A 26,090-nucleotide genomic window follows, 5' to 3' on the forward strand; every position below is an offset into this window, starting at 1 on the left:
GCCACCGCCGGTCCCCTGCTGCCACCCTGCGGCTGCCACGGCCCGGGCCCCCCCTCGGCGGGACCCCAGCGGGGACCCAAAATTGTCCCTGGGCGCGCCAGCCCGGGCGGAGCCGGGCCCGGGCAGTGCTGGCGGCTGCTTTTTATGGGCTGTGAGTCAACTCACACGCGCTAAATCCTAAAATAAACGTGAAACTGGGTCCAGCCTCACCTCGGAGCGCACCGAAATAGCAACCGGCTTCAACGAGCCCCAGGAACAAGGGCCCTCAGCGCCTTCCCCGCCCCTTCGTTATCCCCAGCCCAGAGAAAAGGATGCTGGCGCTGGAGGTCACTGCTGTCCCCCGAGGAGCAGGTGTGGGGCGCAGAAGGTGTAACACGGGAACAAAAGAGCTTTGGAGGACATGAAAGCCCTGAGTAAGAGAATAAAGCATCTTCAGTTCTGGGCAGGGCAACAGATGTGCAATAAACCAGAACAACACCACGTCAGAAACAACCCAGCAGCAGCAAGTCTACGGCAGGTTAGGGTGCAGGAGTGGGTGAAAGAGGCCAGAACACACACAAAAAGTTTGGTTTGTTTGGACTTTTTCCTGAGGTGATGTGTTCCCCAAACACAGGAGGCTCAAAACATCCACCTTGAATGCAGCAGAGGTTGGAGCAGCTGCCAGCAACAGCACTGGTGCAGGCAGTGCCCAGACAAGACACTCAAACCTCAGATTAAATTTGCCCTGGTATCAAAACACCCCCAAAACCCTTCTCAACCCCTGCACTGCAGGCTGGCATCTGTTCTCCCATTATGGGCAGACACCACACCTGCTCTCCAGCACCCCAGCATGGAAGCCCATGTTCCCCACCAGCCCCACACCAAACCTTCACTGCTGCCTTCTTAGAAGGATCTTCCTGAACTGGAGAGATCCAGAGCAAGTCTCACATTTTACAGACATTTGATACCTCGAAGGGACAAGGACAGCAGGCTCTCTGCAGACCCTCTCCCAGCCTTCTCCTCTGCAGAATTCACTTTGCTTGATTAAGTCCTGCCCAAGCTTTTTTTTCCAGCCCTCTGAACTCTCTCCTGGCTCCTCCAAACTCTCCCCCTATTCCACTGAATTCTGCAGTCAGCCTCAGGTGATGCAGATGAGACACAGCTCATGCTCTGCACAGCTGTGCCTTGTTCACTTCCCTGGGGATGGCCATCGCTGTCCCCATGGCTTCACCCCACCACTGTCCCTCCCTGCACAAGGGGCCTGTCTCCCAAGGGCTGGCACCCCAAAGGAACTGAAGGATTGAGCACATCCATCACCCAAGCTCAGAACTCCACCCTGAGATGCAATAGGCTGGAAAATGCTCAGAAGCCAGTTGTGTTAACAGTAATATATTTTATTCCCTAATAACAGTAATATATTTTATTCCCTAAAAACATGTTTTTAGCCAGTCCAGTAATACAGATTTGGCCTGAAGCAGCTGGAAATAGGAAAGGTCAGATTTGTACAGGAGAGTGCTTTATGAGGTGCCTCACCACGGCTGTTCCTTGCAGCTCGGACAGCTCTGCTTCAGGTGTAGAGCTCATGTTCAAGGGCTCCAAGCTGAAGAACCCAGACATGTTCAGCCCCACCAGCCTCCCCCTGAAGGGAGCCATTCTTCAGCACTTCTCCAGGCCATTCCACACCCTCTCATCACAAAGTAGAACAGTTACAAAGTAATAAAAATACTCTTACACTCAGAAATTAATTAACAAATTTCACATCCACACATGCCAAGCAAAAAGGTCACACCAGCACACCTATCTCTGCTTCCATGGGCAGCAGGGGTCACCCCAATACTTCCCTTCCAAGTCAGTAGTTTCAGTGCCAAGCCTGCAAGACCACTGTGGACTTCATGACTCAGAATGGGGCAGGGCAACACAGCTCCCAAGTCCACCTGTGGATCTCCCCAGCCCCAACAGGCCTGTGGGTGAGAGGTGTTTAATTTGATGATGAATATACAGACATTCGACAGCCACACAGGGTGCTCTACACACTTCTTCCTCCAGTAAACTTTCTTGGAACTATTTACACCAGGCATGGAGCTGGTCCAGGTCCCTTCTCCCTGCTGCTCTCCAGACTGACATCCCAGACACCCTTCCTGCACCTCCTGCTTGTGGCTGCATCCAAGCAGTGCAGTTCCAGCTGGTGCCAGAGAGCCCAAAGCAGCAGTAACTGCAGAACTCTGAGAAGGCCAGAAGGCAAGAAAACCCTGTTAATTCTGCATGGAAAAAACGGAGGAAGGAATGGTAAAATGAGGGTAACTCAGTGCAGGCATTAGCCAGAGGCTTGGCCTCCAGAGGCTTACTGCAAGGGCAGGATTCTCCACAGGGCAGCTCATGTCACCAACAGGGCAGCATCAATGCTTTGTGAACAGTACCCCAGGCAGGGTGGCTGCACATTGCCCCATGCCAGGCTCTGGGCAAGCGTGCTCTGCCCAGCAGCCTCTTCTCCAAGCCTCTCCCAGGAAGTCAGGGGCTCTCAATGCAGGAAAGTGTCCATTCTGGCCTGGCTGCTGCTGGAGGAAAATGCAGGAGCTGCAGACGCTGGTCTGGAGACCTTCTTTTTGTTCCTAACTGGTAATGGACGGATTTGCGCCAGGTTTGTCTGGAGGTAAAACTGTCAAGGAAAGCACAGATCAGTGCCCTGGGAACACAAGTGATCCAACACCTGCTGCAGTCCAGCCTGAACCACAGACCTGGGACCCAGCCATATACCTGCATCCCTGCAGGACAGGATGGGCTTTGCTACTTTCTCATGGGAGCAGAGCTCGGACACACGCCTGTCCCATGTGTCAGGGAACATTTCCCAAACAGGGGGTTTTGACTGGATATTAGGAAACATCTTTTTACTAAAAAGGTGGTCAAGCATTGCAACAGACTGCCCAGGGAAGTGGTGGAAATCCCTAGAAGCATTAAAAAAAACATGCAGACATGTTGGTTAGGGACGTGGGTTAGTGGTGGGCTTGCTAATGCTGGACTAATGGTTGGGCTCTGATCTTAAAGCTCTTTTCCAACATTAATGATTTCATGATTCTGTGCTATCCCCCTGCAGATAAACCAGAATTTTAACAGCATATCTATTTGAGTTGCAAGACCTCCTGAGCTAGGACACTGTGCAGGTGAAGGCAGAGCAGCCAGAGCCTGCAGCCTCCCATGGCAGAGCAATCTCAAGGCAGGAACAGCTCCACACCTGGGAGGGTGAGCTCAGCCCAGCCACTCCTTACCACTGTGGAGCAGCAGCATCCCACAGAATGAGGGCTCCAGCTGCACAGGCTGGCAGGCACACAGCCAGAAGAGGCTGTGCCACACTGCTGCTATAAGATCTCAAGGGCACAGGCAGTCCCTGAAAATTGCACTGATTTCTAGCTGATGCACTCCTCTAAACCAGCCACAAGTGCTCTCAGCAAGTTCAGGACCTTGATGCCTTTGCTGAGCTCAGGTTTGTTCAGAGAGAACTCAGATCATTCCTTGAGGATCCCAAGTCCATTTTTTGTGGAGACCAAAGAGAAGGATCAGAAATGACGTGCCCACAGCATCAGGAATGCCACACAAGCTGCAGGAAAGGATACTGGCTCTATGAACTTTGTCCTGCCTCCCATGCCGTCGTAGCCCGTCCTCACCTAGAAGAGAGAAAAAAATGAGTCTGGAGCAGCACACAGAGCCTTGCCTACTTCTCCTCATCCTGGTTATGGGGAAGGGGGAGTCTTGCAAACCACAGCTGCTGCAGAGGGGTTAAAGGCACTTAGAAACACTCAGTACTTGTGCTAAGCCCTTACCTTCGGAAAAAGACAAACCCATGGGTATTAAAAAAATTTGTGAATACTGGGCACTTTTTCAGATAAGCCAACAAAGGCTTAGGATTTTGTCACTGGGATTGAGGAATACAAGGAGAATACCCTAAGTTCCAAGGAGGTAGAGGAATAGGACATTGAGAGCCACTTAGTCTGCTGCCAGGAAAGGAATGAGCATCTGTCATCCCTGGAGCTCTGCAGGACTGGGAAGTAGCCAGGTTGTGCTCTGAGATTTATATTCCACTCACTGTATGTGGCAAGGTAAAAGCCTCATTCACTTCCTCTGTCAGGGTCAGTTCAGGACAGAGGTGGCAGTGCCAGCCCTGGGCACACTCACCAACTGGACAGTCATACTTACAGAGCCCATGTTCCTGTGGGAACCCAGCAAACCACCCGAAGATGGCTTCTTGGAGAGAAAAGAGTTCCTGATGAATGTTGGCAAGAGTCCTTCAAGAGCATCATCCTCCAGATCATCTGCCCTGTTCTGTCCCACAAAATAACAAGAAAAGCCCTTTAACCAGCACAATCTGCTGAATGGAATCCACATACAGGCAGTACTGATAACAGACAGCTATTTAAGGTAATGGTTACTGCCATACCATGTCAGGTTGAAAACTAGCAGCTTCCAACCTCCCACTGGGGCTTATGTGGAACAGGGCCCAGGAGGCAGGACACTGCCACCAGCAAGCCTGGGCAAACAGCCACCTTAGCTGACCCCACAGCCCTTGTGGTCAGCTCCAGTGGTGGTTGTGAGGCACATCTGGGGCAGAATCATCAGCAAGCACACGGGTCCCCACCCTCCCTTCTCCTGCCCAGCTCCAGGAGGCCTGAGGCAGCAACAGTGTTTCTAGGAGATCATCAAGGAAAACACTTTGAAGCACAGACTGGTTCTATAGACGGGCCAGCCTATGGCCACAAGGGAGAAAATAGATTTTTTATTCCAAGCTTATTAACAGTAGAATCAAAGAGGCGACACAGAAAAATCAAGATTAGTCCTTTTACCTCCACTGCTTCCTTCAGAACTTTCTTCGCCAGATTTACCACAGGAGGCCTGTAAGGAGCCCAAGGAGCAAATCAGCAGAGATTTATTGTTCAAATGGAGCTGGCAAGGACAGACAAGGCCAAGCAAATGACGACAAAGCTTGCAGCACGCCATCAGGCAGCTGGAGAGCTATCTGATCTCACACAGAAACTTCCAAAGCAGTGAGACTTTGATCTCCTTCAGAAGCAGAAAGAGGAGGGAAAACTCACGGTTTTTTATCCAGCTTCTGCCTTTTTGCAGGGCCGGAGGGAGCTGTGCAGGGCTGGTGTTCAGGGGTGGCCACATCGAACGTGGCATCCAGATTGATCTCATCGCTGTGGGCCGGGCGGTGCAGCTTTGGATGCTGCAGTTCCATGGGAGCAGGGCTGCAGGGCCAGGAAAAGCATCAGCCACTGAGCCACTGCCTGCCACCCAGAGGAAGGCAGAGCTGCATCCCACAACACTGAGGGCTCAGGCAGCAGTGGCACCAGGAGCACAGCCCCATTCTGCTTACATGTCAAAGAAAGGACAACCTGAACCCCAGAGTTTAAATTCCATGTCCCAAATTACTGCTCCCCATCAAATGCTGAGCACTGACACCAGCACCCAGAGCCCAGGAATCACACTGACACACTGTTGCTCTATGGACACAACCTAGCCTGCTCTACTGGACTAATGGCACAGGCTCCTCAAGACAGGCTGGATAAAAGCAGATGCCATTTCTCAGGCTAGATTCCTCTGCCTAGCTGAGATCTTTGGTCACCATGCACCAGTGCATGCCCATCACATGGCCAACTCTAAAGCCACAAGAACAGCAGCTTTAGGGGTGTTTCCCAGGCAGGGGACAGTGACAAAGACTTTTTCAAAACCCAGGCCATTCCTCCACCCTCTCCTGACCCAAATCCTCAGAGACTTTTTCCACGTAAACCAAACATCATCTCGTCAGCCACAAGAAAAAGGATACAAGGAACAAAATCACCATACCTCTGCAACACCTGCCAGACTAGTATATCTCTGCTTTCTCAGTTAAACTGTCATCTCTGGCTTTGGACCTGTCACCTACATGCCTGTACTGTGTCTGAGGATGCAGCACACTAACCTTTCCAAGACTAGCCGACTGAGTGTTTCCCTGGTTACACATGGGACCTTCAGAGTATCCTGCAGGATGTCTATCTTTTTCTTCAAACTCTGGAGAGAAAATGGAAAGCAGCCAGTGAGATAAGGAAAAATTTAGCAATAGATACTTTGCCCCTTTTCCATAAATCAACATCAGGTGGAGCTCAGAGGTAGGCTGGGAAATTTAGTCACTGAGCAAAAGCCAGCATAACTCCTGGGTTTGCAGCTGCAGACCAGTCTGCAGTAACTGGCAGCTGGCCACGAAGAAAGCTATTCTCACCAAGATCTCCTTGTCTGCATTCTTCAGATCTTTCTGTGTGCTTTTTAACTCCTCCTTTGTCTTCTCCAACTCTGAAGTTGTTTTCTGCAGCTAGAGAACACAGCAGAGTGTGGGTTACCCTTACGTGGGTTTGGGGGACTGCAGAGCCCTGTGAGAGCAGTGTGCTCTGCAGCACATGCTACTTCCCCTGTTTAAGGGCTCCATTTTCCTGTGTCAGGCTAACCAACCTCTCGTGTACCAGTGCAATCCAATCCCTTCCCAATTCCACAAGCTGCCTGCAGAGGGATGTCCAGGGCTGCTTGCCCAGCATTTACCCAGCATTTATGCCTCACGGCAAGAGTTTTTCCCTGCTCTAACACTTGGTGGCTGCATTCTGAATTCCTGCAGGACTTTGGACACAGCAGAGCACAGGAATCACAAACCACAGGCTGGAGGATGGCTGTGCATCAGCAGTGCTGGCACATGGACAAGCCTGATTCAACAGGGAAGCATGCCAGCAGCAGGGGTCAGGAAGTGGCCTGCTACCACTTCAGACACTTCAGAAGGTCCAGGAGCCTGGGCCAGCTCACAGACTGTGGGTACAGTCAGCTCCCTGGCAGCCAAGCCTGGAGCCCCTTGTGCACTGACTCGCATCCTCCTGACCCACACTGGCCACCACAGCTTGGGTCTGACTCAGCCAGGAGTAGCCTAATTCCAGCAGCAGAACCTTGTGGAGGGGTTAACTTCTCTGGGGAGCACAGCACGGCAATCTGAAAACCTTCTTCTCCATTTGAGGGGACAGCAGCTATGGCTGAGTAACAGAAGTAGGCCAAATCCACCCACAGCTTCTCACTTCGTTGGCTTAGACATGGGGATGCCCCAGGGAACACCTGTGCCTTGGGGAGTGAGGCTACACACATGCTTCTCACAGGGATGCACTACCAGAACAAAGACAGTCCTGCCTGACCTGAGCTAACAGACCCCAGCCACGCCTGAAGCAGGGGGAGCACAGCAGCAGAGGCATGTCAGCCTCCCCAAGCTCTGCACCAGCTCAGAACCAGCCCAGGCAGGCTCTGTGCAGGGCCACCTGTGTGTCCTCACCGTGCTTTGGGAAGCTCTCCTGCCTGGGCACAGCATGGTGTGGGAGCCCTGGCCCAGTTCAGTCGGGTGAAGGCACAAGGCTGGGTGTGACTGGATGTGCCAAGCCAGGACTAAGCTCTGCTCAACTAATACTGGCTTCAAACCCCTTCTCACTTCCTTAGGGGCCCAGTTCTACAGCAGGAGGAGCTGGCAGCTGAGTGCTCAGCAGAGCAGCTGGATGAAGGAATTGTTACTTCCAGAACCCAGTGGGAGCAGTGGAGCACCTGTGTGCTGCTGCCTTCCAGCACAGGCTCCCTGCCAAACTCTGGCTGGCTCTGCACATGCTGCCCCAGCACTGTCCCCAGGGACTGCCCTCCTGACAACAGCCCATGAGCTGTTTGCTCACCGTGTCACATCCTGACTCAGAAACCCCAGCCTGGCCCTTCCACACACCTGCACCTATCAGCATGGGAGGGGGTCACTGCAGAGGCCTTGGGCCTCAGTTATGGACAGGGATCTACAAACCAGATGTCAACCTGGCAACTCACACTCTCCTTTACCTTATTATTGACAGAAAACAGCTCCTTTTTCAGCTTCTCTGTCATCTCTCCGGAGATCTTCCGAGCTTCCTTCAAATTCTCATATTCCCTACAAAGAGACCCAAAGAGTCACACTGTTTGTGAGGCAGCTCAGCCAGAACTTCTCAGAGACAAGCCAAGACCCTCAAATTGAAGCTCTGAACCTGCAGAGCCACCAGAGAAAACCCAGGGGACACAATGCCCTTTAAGGAACAAAGATGAGTGAGTGTACTAACACTGTCACACATTCCACTACACCATGAGAGAGTAAAAACCTGCATGGGGTACCATGCCTGATTCCACCAGCAAAATGGGAACCAGAGCCAGAGACATTTTAGTTGCCAGTGAAAAAGACAGAAAACAGAGCACAGCCTTCGTGCTGGCAGCAAACAGGGGACTTTGCTTTAAGTGACTTTTCAGAGACTTCACACTACTGGCCATGCACATTCATTCCCAATTACACCACAGGGACACTTGCCTCATTACAGCTTTGTACCAAAGCTGCAGTTATTCAGCTGCCATCAGAACAGACACAAAAAAAGCTGTGTTTTTTCCCCAGCAGGACCAGATGGATATCCAGGTAGGGGAGGGCAGCAGTGGAGGCTTGCTTTGCCAGAGGCCACAGCTGCACAGTGCAGTGCTGCAGAGGGCACAACCCAGAGCTCTGCATCCGTTTGCTTTCCCCCGGGCATGAGAGGAAAGCAGAGGGAATAATCATCATCACTTCATAGGTGCACTGACAACTCTGGAGACAGTTCCCATGGTGACACACATGTCACTACAGTGACAAGAGGAACAGCTCAGTGTGACAGGCTCCAAACTAGGTCCCCAGGATCTGTCAGTCAAAGCCCAGTGGAAGCCCTAAGAGGTGGTGAAAGCCCCACAGAGCCAATGTGCCTGTTGGTGCTCAGCAGAGGGTTCTCCCTGGGCACTCCCAAGACAACACCAGCCAGCTGTGCCAAGCCTGCAGCACCTACTTTTTGAGGGAGACACAGTAGATTGCAAGCTGCTCCACCGCTGCCTGCCCAACTCCCATGTCTCTGATCATCTCCTCCACTTCTGAGCGCTGGCTCTGAAGCAACAGCTCGATCCTGCACAAAAAAAAACCCACAAACAAAAACATACCCTCAGCTCATGAATCACAAACAGACCTGGGAAAGAGACAAAAGCCCTGCTTCCCCCTTAAGGGGCTGGTGCAGCCTGAGCTCCTCCTGTAGGCACTGTGGGTGTCATGGGAGAAGAGACAGCTGCCTCACCTCAAGCAGGGCTTTTCACTGGGGAAAAGCAGCACTACTTGGACTAGAGAAGGGGCAGCTGCACACACATACTGCACATGGAACTGATGCCCAGCTCCTGGTCCCTACAGCCCTGTGGCTGACTGTGCTCCTGGGCTGGCGTTCTGCCCCAGCATCCTCTGATAACAGAAATGGCACGTAGCCATGCTCAGTGCGCTAGAGATGAGGCCAGTACCCTGCCTTGCTGCTCTTTAATGAGAGCAGCTGTCTGCAAACATAGCAGTGGCAGGAGGCATGCAAAGGCAGCTAAAGCAGCCATTTCAAAGTTCAAGGTAAGATGAACCAGCACAGGGAGGTGGGTGTTGCAGCAGGCCCAGCAGGACCCTGCTCCACTCCCCAAAAAGGGCAGAGGCCAGGGAGCACCCCGGATCTCACCGCTCCATGGTTCTCAGCTTGTTTCTCAGCCGGCGGGCCTCCTCCTTTGAACTTCTGTTATCCTCCTGCTGCTGCTCCAGGAATTTCATCTGTTTCTGCAGGGAAGCAAGCACACCCAGCCCGCGAGTGAGGCTCCAGGGATTGTCAGAGAAACATCCCGGCTTATGCGCGCCGCGGGCAGCTGGGAGCACGCATCAGCTAAATGGTATCACCACCTCAGCAGCCCAGGATTATGGAGAGTTGACTCCCTCCCACTGCACCCCCAGTTCTGCTCCCCACGAGCACAGCAGGGTCTCAGTGCTGATCACAAGGCAAGACTGGAGCTGAACCCTTGTCACAGCCCCTCTCTGCCGCACAGTGCCCTGTACGCAGCAGTGACAATTTGTTTTTCAAAAGCAAATGAGTCCACAGCAAGCAAACCTTGCTATTGCCTTTCCCTCTGTGCACAGCTGATTTCTTCAGCCTCCCAACTCTCCTTGCTCTTAGCTGCTTAGAGCATAGATAGGAATGAGTGCGTCTCTTCTGGGAGACCTCAGCCAAACCAGACACCATCCAGGCACTTCTCTCACCTCCTGCAAGTCTATTGCAGCCTACTGCCACTCCAGCAGTAACACAGGACCTCAGCTGAGATGGAAAAGCACACATCTGCAGTGTGGCAGAGGATGGGATAGCTGAATTAGCACCATTCTGATGCATCTGTGCTTCTAGGTTTGAGTGTGCCTGGGCACCTTGCACAGCAACTTTGAAAAGCTCTGGTTTCAGCACAGCGCTGATTGCAGGGAAAGGCCTGGCAAAAGATCATTGCCTTGTAAAGCTCCTTCCCACTCAAGTTCAAGGGTTTTATCCATTTCCTGCCACAGAAACCAAACAGCTGTGAAACCACCGGGAAGTTGAGGAGGGACAGTGTTGCAGGCTCATGTGTCACTCTCGTTTAACTGAATCCTGTCTTTGGCTTTTCTCTAACCAGAACTCTCAACACTCCAGATCCCCACAGCAGTGTTTTGTGCCTGATCAGGGCAGAGGCCCCAGCTTCAGCCAGCCTAAAACTGCAGCAAACTGGCAGTGCCAGCAGAAGACAGGCCCAGCTCACAGCCTTAACCTGCGTCACAGCGAGTTAAGCCTGTATTTTCACTGCAGAAGTTTAGTGCTTTAATCTTTAATGATGCAGTTTAAGACAGCTTGGCATTCAGCTGGGAAACCCCATACGCCACAGAAAAGATACCTCCAGGTCCCTAATCCTTCTGCCCTGCCCAGCTTTCATTAAAGGGACTTAAGCATACAGAAAGGGTTTTGCAACAGGGAAGATAAGCACAGAGCCTCCTCCAGAGGTGTCAAGGAAGGAAAACCCAGCAGTGAGATGCTGAGTTGAGCAGCAAGTACCAGCTTCCACTGTCACAGTTATTTCTGCTAGAGTAGGGGGAATCAGAAGTATCCTGGCACTGACCTATCCAGGATCACACCAGCATCTATGGCATGGCCAAGAGCCAGGCTGCCTTTACATGCAAGCAGATTGGATATAATCCCATGGTTGGGCAAAAACACTTGTGCTGGCCCACAGTGAGGCCTGCCTGGCATTAATTCCCTACTCCTTCTGTCCTAGTATCAGGTAGATCCCCCAGATGCTTCCTCCCAAAAAAGCCCAGCTGCAGGTGGCATATAGCACAACAGCACAACGACATATCTACAAGCTCTCTCTGGGCCACTTGGCCTTGCAGGTCAAGAAACAGCAGCATGGGAAGTGCAGTAGACATCCCACTTTACAGCCTGCAGCTCACAACCTCACCTGCCTGCACATCACCTTCTTGAGACAGGCACATCACCTTCACACAGCACAGACTGCCCAGCCCAGCATCAAGGCAAAGCTGCTCCAAGACATCCCAACAACGCTGCTCCTGCTCTTACCCTCTTCCTCTTGCTGTTTACGCATAGTACATGACTACACACTGAGTCACTGCACACTGAAGCACAACAGGAATATTTGATCCCTGGACTTCACAACATTACTAACCTAACTGAGGCAAAGCCCTGGCAACAGAACAGAGACAAGAGAGTTAGCTGGATCAGATCCCACTCAGCTGAAGCCTGCAACTCCCCCTCCATATTTTTCAGTTTGATTTCTCCCTCCGATCAAAGCAAGAAACTAATTTTCCTTGAATCCCACTTGGCCTAAACCCATTTCAGAAGAACATTCTACTTCAGGGAACCACTGTTTCAGCAATGGGGTGCTGGGGCTAGTTCCCACACTAGATTCCTCCTACTACCTTTATGACCAGCACAGCCACTTCATTAGTGAGGCTCAGCCACATTCCTCAGGCTGGGCTGGCATTTCTCCCCCACCAGGGATATCTCTACTTTGAGCACCTGTACACAAACCACAGGCCTGTAGGCTTTTTATGCCTCTGAATCACCTCAGGTAGAGCACAAACAGGACCTCAAGTCCAGCAACAGCACTTGCTTCGATTAATCAAACCAAAATGAAAATCCAGGCACCAGACCCAAAATCCCACCAGCACAATCTCTTTATTAGCAGGATCTGCAGAGATCTTCAACAGAACTAACACTGACTGCAATGATGGTTAGCCCTGCCAGGGACAGGAAGGGTACCTTGAGAGAGGAGCACAGCATCTCTGTCTCTCCCAGCATCTTCTGGAGCGACTCTATCGTGGCATTGCGCACATCCAGAGTGTCCCTCAGCCCGTCCACAACAGCCTGGCATTCCCGCTTTTCTTTCTCTGGAAAGGAAGAAAGAGAAAGGTCATGGCCTGGTAACCCAGACTCCAGTTGCAGCACAGCAGCAGGAGCACAGACTGCTTGCAGGTTCAGCTCCAGGCTGCCAGGATTCAGCCATTCCTGGAGAGAGCCATTTCTCTAAGTGGTGTCTGCACCAGGGTCTGTACTGAGCAATTGCTTCTCTCAGTGCCAGCAGGCTTCAAGATTTCTTTACTAAAGATAAAAAATTCCCTTTAATAGCTTTCCAGCGCCAGCCCTGCTAGCATTAAGATGATGTATCTTAACTCTTGCGTTTTCTCAAAGCCAAGCTTGCACAAGGAAATAATTCCTCTCGAGTCACACCAAGCTGTCATAGAGCTGGAGAAGAGAGCTTTGTACCCATCCTCTCCATATGGAATCTTACATGTAAGGAACCCCTTTGGGGGCAACTGGGCACCTGTATGCAGGGGTCCACCAAGCTGCTGCACGTGCCCTCACTAACCACAGCACCTACATCAAAGGGCAGGAGGCAGTGACACTGGGGACACCACAGGACACATGACAGCTTAGGCAGATTCCCCAAGTGCCCACTTTTTGCAGGTCACAAAACCTTTGCATGCTGCTGTCCCTCCCCCTGGCAATCCAGGAGCAAAGAACATGCCTCTGACCACCAGAGAAAAGGTGATGGAAACCACCACCAGATTTCAATTTGTTTTGTGGAGACAAGGGAAGAACAGGTCAGAAAGCAACAACAACTATCAGGAGCTGCCAGACCAAGCAGGGAACAGCCAGCATCGTTGAGAAGCTCAAAGCAGTTGGGTAATGAGGGAAAGCAGGAACCCCTGCACCTCACCCTGCTGAGGGCAGGGTAAAACCTTCAGCTCAGCATCTTCAGTCATTGCTAAAATTGCCTGTGGCTCCAGCCTGGCAATCGTAGAGAGCCAAAAACTGCCTTTCCAAAAAGCTTGTTCTCCTTACAAGCCATCCAGTTTCAAATTCTGCCTCCACATCCTGTGGAAGCATGACCTGCAGTGAAGCTGCCCTGTTCAATCAGGGAGTAAAAGAGCATGTGGGACCAAGAAACAAGAGAGGAACGTGTTCCAGCAGAAGCACGCAGGTGGCTTCTCAAATGATCTGAATAACCCTTTCCCACAAGAGGCAGTGCCTGGAGATGCTCCCTTGCATTTGCAGGGACTCCACACCCACTGGAAGAGTTAGGGCTTCCCCCTCCTCCGTTCCCAGCTGCCCAGAGGCAGATGGCAGGAATCAAACCCCTCCGTGCTGCAGGAATGAGTTTTCAGCTCATTCAGAGTGCCTCCCACAGAGCCTGCTCGGAGCTCAGAACCTCTCGAGCCATTTGCAGGCTGATCAGAGCCTGGCAGCTCCACAGCTCCTCTGCAGCACACAGAGCAGAGCACAGCTTCACATGGAGAACTTATACACAGGAACCAGCAGAGAGCAGAGTACCTACAGCAAAGGAGGCAGGAGGTGGGAAGGAGCTTCGCATTTCCAGTATGAAAAGAGAATGGGACAGGGAATGTCACATCCAACCTCTACTCACCAGAACCCGAGAAGACTAGCAGGCCTTCAAGCAGTTTTTCTTGGATAATATCCTAGCAAGAATCCCAGCCACCTTCCCCAGAAGATCTGGCTCTCTACCAAGTCACTAAAATCAAGCAAGCTGGCAGGAGAACAGGCCTCAGAATAGAGACGTGCAGACCATCCAATTCTACTCTCAGGCTAAGGACCGAATCCTCAATCTACTGGCTATTCATGTCTGTCTCGTGCATGCAGGGAACGCAGAGGAAAGACAACTCTTGGGGCGTGGGTGAGCCCCCAGCATTCTTTAAACATTTTTTTACCCTTCTGCTAGCATGTTTTAGGATTTCTGTCACTTAGACTGACATTTTCCTTTTGCTGCTCATGACTCATGTTCTGATGACAGGCTGCCTACAGACGATGCTTAAAACCCATCGACAAGTCTCCAGGGCTTTTGCTTTTCCTGCCTCCCTCAAACATCCTCTAAAATTAAAGATGGGAAGATGGAAGTGCGTGCACACTGAACTCCGTCTGCTCTTCGCGCGACACATGTGGCACCGCAACAGCCAAACAAATCCAATACTGCTTTTGGACACCACTTTCACCCTCTCATCTGTTGGGAGGGAATGAGCCTTTGCCATATGCAGCTGTGAGTTTCCCAGCAAGCAAACCAAGGCTTTTGCTTTCAAGCCAGCTCCAGATAGAGCTTTGCTGCAATTCTGTAAGCTTGTGATTAGAAAGGGGGCAAAAAAATTGCATCTACTTGTCAAAACTCACAGTGAACTCCTGAGTTACAGCAGAGCTGGGCCAGGCTGTGGACTCAGGCTCTGTCATATAAGCTTTGCACTGGAGGTGTTCTCGCCTCAGAAAAAGCTTCAAAGTTGCTCTAGTGAAACAGTTTGCAGCTTGAACAAGGCCCTTGGCTTCAGAGAGGGGTGGCCTCTGCACAGAGGCTCCTCAGACCTGGCCAAGCCACCTGGCACAGGTAGAGCCCAGGAGCTGCTAACTGTGGGCTGCTGATCCTCTGCAGCAGCAGGAACTCACCTTTCAAGGAGAGCTGGGCCTTCACTTTGTCCAGTTCATTCTGAAACACAACACAGAAAACTCCATTAGGAAACACCCTGCAGAGATGCTTTTACCAGATCGTAAAAAGACCCAAGAGGTTTCTCAGCAGGACTTTTGGACCAGGCAGATACCGAAGAGGGAAGGTGAAAACAAGAAGCACGGAGTTACAAGCCTGGATTATCACACGGAACGGAAAGAGCACCTCCAACTGGCATTCTTCAGGGGGAGAAAAGAGGATCACAGCTTCATCTTAGCCTTGTCAACCTTGTGTTTCTCACACTGTCAGTCATCCTGTTTTAGCTGAATAATTTTGGAAGGCTCTCAGGGAAACACAGGAAGTCAGGCAAGAACAATTTTTATAATGTTTTACCTAAACAAGGCAATAAAGGAGGGATGTTGCCAGACTAACTGCATTACTGAGAGTTCTTTAAACTGAAGTGAACTTTAATCAGATGGAGGTGGGAGACAGGAGAGCACAGCCAGACACCTGAAAAGGTAACCAAGCATGCACTCAAACATGCTGACAGACACTGAAGTCACTGCAGTTCAGGATGCTGATAGAGCTAACAGCTCAATCGAATGGCTGGAAACAGATCACTGAGAAACCAATCTATAACACACCAGCTGAGAGTGCACAAAATCTCCTGGGTACTACAAGGGTCTGAGGAACATCAACTATTTCTAACGCCTTCATCAAGGATCAGAGAGAGGCAGCAGATGCCCTGTAGTTTAAATTAGAGAAAATGAAGCGATATAATTTAACACTGGCGAATAGCCAAAGGAAATGTAGAGAGGTTAAAAAGAGAGGCTATTTATATCTATATATATATATTTAAAAGAAAAACCAGAGAGATAAATATATGCAGGAAAGAGTCAACAGAAGATGACTTATAAAAGCTGTGTTAGAGAACTGCAGAGGAAAGCACATAACAAGTCAGGCAGGAACTGCAGTGGAATAAAACCACAATAAAATGCCAACACAGGCACACAAATCTGTGCAAGCCGGAATGCTACATGCAAATCTGAGCCGAGAATAGCACCAGCAGTGACCACAGCTCTGACAGGACTGGAGCTAGGGCTCTGCTAGTGACAATAAAGGCAGGAAAGAATGTGGGATGTAAAGCTTGGAAAGCAGAAGGAACTAAATGCAAAGCCTAGCAGAGCTGACTGGGATTTGCCCCAAGGGGCACAACTGCTGGAGGGCTAATGTGGAATTAACTCTGCTGCAGGAACTATTCTGAAGTAGCTTCCTCAGAGTCCTATTCAGGAACGATTAGTGAGCTCACAAGATGTGCTAATTATCATGATAGCAAAGAAACCCTGGGCTACTTCAGGCAGCTATGTAACATTACCTCATTCATCAACTTAATCTGAAATCCCTCATCCTCCACCACAGCTCCTAAAAGCCGCTCCCAATTTTCTCTCCTCTGAGAGAAGCTCTCCTCTTTCTGCCAGACTGAGTTACAAGGCCACATTTTCCCAAGATCAAACAAATATATCCTGACCACAAACAGACAGCTGTCCTCCAAGACTTCTACCTTCCCCAGCAGGTTTACAGGCAGGAACGCTCCCCCCACCTCCTCTTCACCAAGCTGAAATCTCATTTGGAAGAATTCTGCACTCCCCAGATCATAAGCAGCTCTTGACAGACTCACTGAGGTGTTACACTCTAAAACTCACCCTTTTCCTTCTCTGGGAACAGCCACATGGAGACTGTTCTGCTCACAAGGACCATCTTTAAATTCAGCATAGGCTAAACCCAGGTTCAGTAATGAAAGAGATGCCTGGACACTTAGCTTGTGGTCCACAGCTACTCCAGGGATCCAGGTTCCCCCTGGTATTTCTATTGAAGTTTTAGCCTGGGGGTGGAAAGCAAAACAGGCCCAGCATTCCTGTGACTGTAAACATTTCTGAGTAACAGCAACAGTGAGAAACAGAAACAAAGACAATTACAAAAGATAATTTGGCTAATTCTGCAACAACAGGAAGGGGTTTCAGATCATGAGGGAGCTCTTCCAACCACCAACCACTTCACCAGGTGCCAAAGACTGGTTCTCCAAAGAGAATCCCAAGCTTGTCACCCCAAGATGACAAGCAGACCACAGTTACACACTTTGCTTTCTAGCGCATCCTTTTCATGGCAAGAGGCCAAATGCTCATTCCAAGACAGCTGTGGGCTGCACAGATACAGCTCCAGTTGATTACAGAGATGAACACCACTCTATGCCCAGGCTCCTGGAGGGCCAGGCAGTGGTTCATCACAAACCTTGGATTTTTTTTTTTCTTTCTCAGGTGAAGCTGCTTCTGGCTAAGGATGCCAGAAGTTCTTATCTTATGAAGAGCCTAGGCTTGGCCCACCATGTGTTCACTTTGAACTGGTGCCTGGCCAGAATCACAGGCAGACCTCACATCTAGGTGGACATCAGTCCCTCACCCATTGTGAACAAGGCATCTGTGTTCTTAAGGTACCCCACTGTCCTCCAGAAAAGAGGCAGCACACCACATGAAACTGGTTGCAGCGGCAGCAGCCTGTACAGTGCACACAGCAGTGAATACCCACACAAGCTAATGATGCTGATTTACCCAGAGAAGTATTTGGTTCTTTCTGTTGGTGACCTCAGAGCCCTCATTAAACAGGCTGTACACTGAGGCTAGATGTTGCTCTGACACATTCACTCAAGATTTATAGGAGCAGGAGGAGTTACCATTAAGCTTGTTGTGCAGGAGCAGCTGCACAGTCCTGCCCTTGAGCAAAGGAGTAGTTCTGCACAGCCTGCCTGGAGCAGAAGGCTGGGGGAACCCATTTTAGATCCTGGGGTGGGGGTGAGAGAGAACAGGAAGATTTTCTAGGGCGATTCTCTCCAGACAACCCATTCCAAGTCACCCATCTCATTACACCCGTGGGAGCAGATCTCAATCCGTGCCAAAGGAAATGTATCTGCTGTGAGGGCACACAGCTCCAGGGCCCAGAGATGCTCCTCCACCCCGCTGCACACTTCAGTCTTCAGATTTGTTACTGGTGATCTTGGAGAAAGACAGTGCTACTGACATTCTAGTCTGGCTGGCTTTATTTTAAAGACATACAAAGTACATATAGAATTGTCATGGCAACTGCTAATTATGGTAATTGCTGCACATGCTGCTTCTAAACACAAGAGGGTACAAGCATCCCGTTATACCAAGGTCAACTGGCCGCCCTTTTTTAGAACAGATAATTCCAAGACAGAAGGAGCCCTCTTTCATCCACACTACACAAAGGAGAACGTGGAACAGCCTCTCTGTGTTTATCCCTACTCACACCCAACTCTCTGCACCCAAAGGTGGCACTTGGAGCACACCACCCAGCATCCCAGCCAGGATCCCGCCAGGACCCAACCGCCACCTTGTTCCCTGCTGCTGGTGTGGCTTCAGGCAGTTCCTTCCCTAATCTCTCTTGGGGAATCAAGGCCTGATCACCCAGCCCCACATCCTTCAGTCTGCACAACCTCCCTGCACAGAAGATTCCTCCAATGGCCCCTTCTTTCCAGAGGAGTTAGCAAGGGCTCACATACAACCACACCACAGACACCACCAGCAATTCACTGCATCTGGGATTTCCCTTCTCCTGCCCTTGGGAACAGCTCTGTACCCTCATTCCGAAGGGAGGAGCAGCAGTCTGATGTGATGGTGTTTCAGGAGGTTTCCAGGTAAAGTGAGAAGCAGAAGGAAGAGCAGGAAGTAGAGGAGGCTCCTTGAGTCACCACACGGGATTTGGTCAGAGGGAATGCTAAATCACCACAGAGATTGATATGCTTCAGGTCAGAAAAATGAGCACAGCAAGCTCCAGTGTGGGAAGCACCTGCTGGCAGAAGCACCAGCAGGCCAGGCCACCCTCCCAGGAGGCTGAAGCACCACATGAGGAAAGAACTCCCCCATCAAGTTACCTGCAAGGTCTCAGCATCCGGTGCTGCTTGCTCGTCCAGGGTAACATCAAAAAACAGCTTACTGATGATGTGTCTTTTGCTGACCTAAACACAGGAGACAGAAGAGTTTGATGGGCACAAATATGGAAACAACAGATATGGAAGACAGATGGAGGGGGAGAAGGTAGTGTCTTGTGACAAGGCCATGAAAGGCAAATCAGATCACGTGTTTGACACCATTAGTGGTGATGCTCTGCTTTGGCTCAACAGCACAGCAGCAGACCCCCCACTCAGTTTCTGGGAGTGTGACTCCAGCCAAGCTCCTGAGCTGCAGCAGAAAGATTCAGACATTTCTGAATCGAGCGCAGTCTGTTCTCTGGCAGCTCAGCCCAAAGCAGCTGATGCTGAGCTAACATGATGCCAAATCCTAAGACAGAAGTACGTGCTGCTTTCTGCAGGCAGAAGGTGCTGTAATTGAATTTGATAGCTCTCCACACCTCCCCCATGCAGTTACAGCTTTGTGTTTTAAGTATTATATACAGTCATGACACCAGCTAATTGCATGGTTACTGCCACATAAGATGTTATTTCGCGATAACTCCATGGTAACCCAGAGATGTAAGAGGCAGAGAAGAACAGAGGGAATCAACAAGTCAGGGAAGGAACAAGGGCCAAGACCTTGAGAGGAGGAAAGAAGCACGAACACAGAACAACCCGAAGCAGCAGCTGGCTAAAAATTTACATCTGAGAGCGAGGAAACCTCTCCTGCAGCCACTACGTGCCAAGACCTACTGGTGGCATGAAGGCTGGTGACACAAGGGACTTCAAAGACGTTCAGGTCTCAGTTAAGCCAATGGAAATCCAAGGCTCAGCTTCCTATCTCAGAAGCAGAGCACATCCTTCCTTCTCCCCCCAGCCATTGCTTTTCTCAAGGGAGGGTCAAGTACTGCTATGCCAGGAGAAGTTGTAAGGCCCACATGCAGCACAACGGGCTGTTCACCGGACAGCAACGGGCTGGGCACACCAGAAACACCAGTCAGGCGCCCCATTAAGCCCTTGCAGTCCCTCCTGTCACCATGTCAATACTTACCCAATCTAAGTAAAAGCTGTGAAAACCCACCGCTCCTTTTGAAAGGAGCTGCAGTGCAGACAGCAGTAGGGCACCCTCAGCCCACTGCAACCCAGAGGGCTGTGGAAGGGAGTTCCTCTCCTCTGGGGAGTCCCAAGTGACAGAAAGCCCCTCTGCTTTTTACCATGAGCCTTTTTCTGGCATCACCCCCAGCTCCTTGGTGCCACAGGTGTGCACAGGGGATGGCTTTACCTGATTTCTGCACTGCGGGCATGTCCGGCTCGGTGCAGTGTCAAACCACTGGAAGAGGCTGAGAAAGAAAAGGAAAACACAGTAAATCCTTACAGTCCTGGGGCACTGCTTCCAGGGGCCATGCCCCAGCTCCCCAGGAGACAGCAGGATGCGACTCCTCATCACACACTAAAGCAGAAAGGCAAACCTTCAGTCCAGCGCTGTGGCCGGCAGGAGCTCCGTGTTCCACACGCATGCTCCACCCCCATCTCCGAGACAATTCCTGGCTGATTTAGCATGAGAGCTTATCTTTAACAGGGCAGAGCTTTTGCAGAGCTCAGATCTCTCTGGGAGACAGGCACTGAAGAGCCACAGCTTCGCAGGAGCGAGTGGATACACAGGGGAGCTGGTCTATCAGGATGTGACAGTCAGCTCCAAGGGGTGCCACTGAACACGGATCTCTGAGCCAGGGGTGCCGGGCTGGGCTCTGCTCTGCCGTGATGAACGCAAACCTGCCGGGCTCCCCAGGACAGCTACTAATGCATTCTGCAACCAAGCCATCACGTCACACTGGAAAGGTTTATTTTGGGAGCAGGTAATGATTTGGAGCTGGCAGGTTACCTTTGGAAGCTCTCCCTGCTCCGCTGGCTGTTGGCAGAGAGCAGGCCCGAGCAGCGCTGCTGAGTGAGAAGTGACAATCACACCTGTGGTCCTCTCCAAGCTCGTTAACCAGGAAAGCAGATGCCCACCCTCTCCCCACACAAAGTTTATTTCCTGAGAAGAACCATTTCCTTTCAACACAGTCCTAGAAAAGCATGGAATTACCAGGGCACCTTCACCATAATCCAACATCACTCCCTCCAAACACCCTGTGACACTGGCTCTTCTGGAGAAGGGAGCCTGCAGGCAGCACAGCGACAGAAGCACAGAATCAATTAGGTCGGAAAAGATCTGAGCTCATCGAGTCCAACCTATGACCGATCACCACCGTGCCAAGTGCCACATCCAGTCTTCCTTAAAGACTTCCAGTGACGGCGACTCCACCGCCTCCCGGGACAGCCCGTTCACGCGTGTGATCAGCACAGCCCGGACTGCGGCGGCAGCTCCGTGAACTCCTCCGAGCCCTCACGCGGGGCCACACAAGGTGCCCGTGGCCGACACCCACAGCCCGGCCCGAGCCCCCGCCCGCCCCGGCGCTCACCAGGCCTGGTGGAAGGTGTGCCCGCACGGCACGGCCGCCACGTCCCGCTCGTTGTCGAAGAAGTCGGAGCAGATGGTGCAGTGGGCGCGGATGGGCATGGCGGGGCCGGGCGGTCAGCGCGGGTGAGCGGGGGAGCTCCTGCGGGTCGCGGCCCCGGGACCAGAGCGGCGGCGCGGCCCTGCGCGGTTTGAACGCGACCGCGAGCGCGCCGCTTCCGGCCCACCCCGGAAGTGACCTCAGGGGATCCCGGGCCGGAGCCGAAGGTGGGGCTGGACGATATGGGCGTGGTCTGGGGGCGTGCCCGAGGGGCGGGGCCCGCTGGGTGGGCGGGGCTCGCCCTCGGGCCCCCGCCCGGCCCGTGCCCCGCCGTGGCACCCGGCATCCTTCCCGGGATCCTTCCCGGGTTCCTTCCCGGCGGCAGGCGATCACGGGTCCCGCTGCCCTCGCTGCCCGGGCAGTGCTGCCGCTTCTAGCCCGCCGCGTCTCGCTCAGCGCTCGGCAGGCGCGGCAGACCCCCGGCCCCACAGAGAGACTGGGCAGGCGGCGCTGGTGCTGTCTCAGTTTGTCCTCAGCGGGGTCTTTATTTGCCAGAGATACAGCGGCGGGGCGCGGGGCGGCGGCGGCAGCCGCGGGCAGAGCCGGCCCTGCAGGCATGCAGCTGCGAGGGGGGAAGCGGGGACCGGGGAGGGGGCACGGGGGGGCAGTGGGGGTCCTCCAGGCACAACGCGTGGGGGGCCGTGTGGCTGCCCCCGGGCGGGGGTCCCCGTGCTCCCCCCGGGGGTCCCGGGACGCAGAGGGGGTCTCCGGAACGGCCCCCGCTCCGTCCCGGGCGGCCCCGCCTGCGGTCCCGCACATGCACGCGTGTCCCGGGGGGCCCCGCGACGCCCCCCCGGCGCTGCGGGGCGTGCGGCCGAGCGGGGCTGCCCCGCCTCTCTGGGCATCCCCGGGGGAGGGGACGGCGGCGGGGGACAGACTGAGAGAGCTGGGAGGACTTGGGGGGACGGGCGCCATGCAGGGCTCTGCCCCGCGGCCGGCTCTCCGGCGGGGCACGTAGAAAAGGGGGCGCAGGCGGGGGTGGGAGGCCATGCCGGGGCTATGTACAGGGGGCGCGGGGGCCGCTCAGCCGCTCTGCTCGCTGGGGGGCTCGGCGGCGGCCCCGACCTCGGTACATGTGGCGGGCGGCGTGCCGGGGGCCGGGGGCTGCGCGGCGGCGGGCGGCGTGCCGGGGGCTGCGGGCTCCGGGGCGGTGGCGGAGGGGGCTACGGGCTCCGTGGCGGGGGCCGGGGCCGGGGCCGTGTCGGTGGCCGGCTCTGTGGCCGCGGGCTCCGCGGCCGCGGCGGCGGGAGCCGGGGCGGCGGCGGGAGTCGCCGCCGGGGCCGTGGTCGCCGCCGGGGCCGTGGTCGCTGCCGGGGCCGGGGTAGCTGCCGGGGCCGGGGTAGCTGCCGGGGCTGGAGTTGCTGCAGGGGCTGGAGTTGCTGCCGGGGCCGCAGCCGCTGCCGGTGCCGCAGCCGCTGCCGGGGCAGGAGCCGCTGCCGCGGCCGGGGTCGCTGCCGGGGCCGGGGCTGCCGCCGTCTCAGTCTGCTCGGGCGCCCGCAGGCGTTTCATGAGCGTGGTCACTCGCACGGCTTTCTGCGGGGGAGAGACGGGGGGAATGTGGGGCTGGCGGAGGGGCAGGGACTGGCAGCCCTACCAGGCTCTTAGCCCAATGGTGAGGGACCGGGCTTGGCTGAGAGGAGACACGGAGGCACGGCACACCCACACCCACCTTCCACTTGGCCCGGGCGAAGTTCTTCTCGATCTGGGCACAGACGCCATCCTTGATGTTCTTGTCAGAGGCAGCATTCCCAGAGATCCTGGAGAGGCAGTGAGGGGTGAGCAGCCCCTACCAGCCCCCCTGGCTCCCCATCTGACCCTGCTGCTGCTCACCACTCATGGGAGATGGCCTCCTCTGCTGTGATCCTCTGGTCCTGCTCCACCTCCATCAGGCGTGTCACCAGCTCCTTAGCTGGGGGCACAGGGGGAGAAGTCAGTGCTGGTAGGGGACAACATGGGACCCCACGTACCCCCCCAGTGTGGGGCTCACCCGCTTGCGAGATGTCATCCCAGTATGGCGGGTCGAACTCATAGTCCCCAGCCAGGATTTTGCGGAAGAGGTTCTTGTCGTGGTTCTCATAGTCATCCTCATCTGCCTCCTCGTAGAAAGGGGGGTTTCCCGAGAGGCTGGGGAATGTGGTGCGGGGCTCAGTCCCGCCCCAGCCCCGAGCCCTTGTAGCTACCCTGTCCCTCACCCCACACTCACAGGATGTACATGATGACGCCGATGGCCCAGCAGTCCACCGGCCGCCCGTACCGCTGCCGCCCCACCACCTCCGGAGCTGCCAGAGACAAAGAGCAACCATCCCCCGGGGTCCCCAGCCACCCAGTGTCTTGGCCCTGGCGTGATGGGGAGTGGGAGGCACCCACTGGAAGCACCCAGGATCAGCCCCCAGGGTGATGGGGAATGGGAGGTGCAGGAGCAGGTAGTAAGGAATGGGTGGTAAGGAGCAGCAGGGACCTGCTGGGACCTGCTGCCCGCCCCTGTTGCCCACCCAGCTGGCTCTCACCCACCCAGGTACTCAGGGGTGCCACAGGGCTCCTTAATGAGCCCGTTCTCCAGCTTGGCCAGGTGGAAGTCACTGATGACGATCTTGGAGTTCTTCAGGCGATTATAGTACACCAGGTTCTCCAGCTGCCAGCACAGGGACTGTGAGTGCCTGGACGGGGGGCATGGCAGCACCCACGGGTGCTCCCACCCCCCCGCCACCCACCTTGAGGTTTCTGTGGACAATCTTGAGTGAGTGCAGGTAGGCAACAGCCTCCAGCACCTGTCGGATGACATTGCTGGTGTCCTTCTCTGAGTAGTAGCCCTGGTCCAGGATCCAGTCGAAGACTTCCCGGCCAGTGGCCCTGCAGACAGCAGCTCTGCTGAGACCCAGCCCTGGCGGGGCCACCCCCTCCCCACTTCCAAATGTCCCAAACTTACAGCTCCAGGAAGATGAAATATTCCTTGCGGGTGATGTAGACATCCACCAGCTGTAGGATGTTGGGGTGCTTCACCCTGCAGAGAGACAGGGGCATGGGCAGGAGTTCCCAGTTTGCCCAGCAGCACAGGATCCCCTCCAGCCCCAGCACTCACATTTTGAGGATGATGATCTCGTTTTTGGCTGCCTTCCGCACTTTCCGCCCATCCCGCTTCAGAAACTTCTTGCAGGTGTACAACTTCCCCGTCGTCTTCTCCTTGGCCCGGAAGATTTCACAGAACTCCTCCCTGCAAGGGTACCCCCAGACATCACCCCATCCCTGGGGACCACTGAGCCTGGGGTGCTTAGGTGGTCCCTGGGCCCACCAGCATTCCCCCAGATCCCAGCAGTCAGGGGAGGTGCCACAGAAGCAGAAGAAAGCTGTGGCTCAAAAACACTTTGGAGAGGAAGCAAAAAACCAGCAGTGAGAAGCAGCTGATATGGAAGAAGCAAATTGATAGGGAAGGGGGAGAATTTGCTGGTTAAAAAGCCCCATCCTCAGGACAGGAGGGGTAAAACCCACTGCGAAGCCACTCGTGCCAAGGTGGAGCAGCAGCGCACCCGACATTAACATCAGCACAGCAGTCGGGGAGAAAGAAAGGGAGATGTGCCGGTAGCTGCAGCATTTCTGTTCTATTATTAATGGTGCCTGAGCCTATCGGCCAGGCTGCAGCTGCAGGGGAGCCCCCGGGGGGCACTTGGCACTGCTCCAGCAAAGCCATTGGCTTTCCAATCCCCCCAGCTGCGCTGAAATCCTCACGGCCACTGCCCTGGGTGGAGGGGGACAGTGACCTGTGGGCTTTGGGACAAACTGCCCAGAGGATGGAGCAAAAATCTGAGAGCATCAAGGTTCCCACTGCCACCCAGTGTGACCCTGCCAGGTGTGACCTCTGTCCAAGCAGGTGCTTTGGATATTGATGGAAAAAAATTCTGGAGCCTATTTTGCGGTCAGGGGTGTGAGGGCTTCATTCTTTGGAGTGCATCCTAACAGGTTCCTCAGCACAGCAATAAAAGTTGGGGTACAGCAGTGCTCCACTGCCCCCCAAGTGACATCTGCCTTTCCTTTGCTGTAGCTGAGCCCTCCTGATTCACAAAATGCCCAAAGGAGCCAGGATTGTGTGGAACTGCTGCAATCCCTGCAAATCTTGAGGGGAGGAGGGAGGGATATGGGATGTTGCCCAGCTGCAGCCAGCAGCAGTGGGAAAGCTCACTGCCCTCCTTGGAGCTAGCTGCGAATATCCTCCGTGCAACCCACAAGCAAGAGGGACTAATTAGGGTAAAGCCATCTCAAAATACACCCTGCGATCCCAGCCCAGCTGGGACCAGCACCCCCAGAGCTCCCACAGGCAGTGTTGTGCCACTCCTCAGCACCCCAAGAGCCCCATACAGGTGTCTGGGGTTCCCCAGGGCATCTGTGGGGCTGTGGAGGGACCAACTCACGTTTTGATGACCTGGCCCAGGTCATATCTGTCGGTCACCTCAGACGGCTGGTTATAATCTTTCTTGTCTCCCAGCGTCACGCAGCCAAACGGCATCGCAGGGCCCGGTGCTGGCAGGGCAGGGAGAGCAGTGAGTGCCCCGGCACTGCACCCCCCTGGAGCCACAGCAGACCCTCCCGAGCTGTGCCAATTAACGTGGAACCTGAGCACGGCGGCTGCTCGTGCTCTGCAGCTGCTGCCAGCCCCACCGATGTGCATCCATGCCCATGGCATCCAACCTCTCTGCCCGGGCTCAGATTGCCAGCACAGCCACAAGCTTCCCCCTCTGGCCCCTGTTGGTGGA

General features: G+C 54.0%; 2 protein-coding genes across 2 annotated transcripts; both read right to left on the minus strand.

Moving 5' to 3' along the window:
- Positions 1-2,497: 2,497 nt before the first annotated feature.
- On the minus strand, positions 2,498-21,347 carry TRAIP (TRAF interacting protein; the record flags this gene model as incomplete). The annotated part of the gene is made up of 15 exons (XM_084214273.1): positions 2,498-2,623; positions 3,588-3,638; positions 4,168-4,293; positions 4,812-4,860; positions 5,061-5,216; positions 5,930-6,018; positions 6,227-6,316; positions 7,846-7,933; positions 8,841-8,954; positions 9,534-9,628; positions 12,138-12,265; positions 14,826-14,865; positions 18,770-18,853; positions 20,070-20,127; positions 21,250-21,347. The coding sequence occupies 15 exons, from the start codon at positions 21,345-21,347 to the stop codon at positions 2,498-2,500; spliced, it is 1,392 nt and encodes a 463-aa protein (XP_084070399.1).
- A 1,021-nt stretch (positions 21,348-22,368) lies between these two features.
- On the minus strand, positions 22,369-25,843 carry CAMKV (CaM kinase like vesicle associated; the record flags this gene model as incomplete). The annotated part of the gene is made up of 10 exons (XM_084214335.1): positions 22,369-22,878; positions 23,015-23,102; positions 23,176-23,254; positions 23,333-23,469; positions 23,549-23,624; positions 23,857-23,977; positions 24,057-24,195; positions 24,272-24,346; positions 24,425-24,556; positions 25,749-25,843. The coding sequence occupies 10 exons, from the start codon at positions 25,841-25,843 to the stop codon at positions 22,369-22,371; spliced, it is 1,452 nt and encodes a 483-aa protein (XP_084070461.1).
- Positions 25,844-26,090: the final 247 nt, after the last annotated feature.

The sequence above is a fragment of the Fringilla coelebs genome (genome assembly GCF_963513975.1).
Source record: "Fringilla coelebs genome assembly, chromosome: 13".
Taxonomy (NCBI): Eukaryota; Metazoa; Chordata; class Aves; order Passeriformes; family Fringillidae; genus Fringilla; species Fringilla coelebs.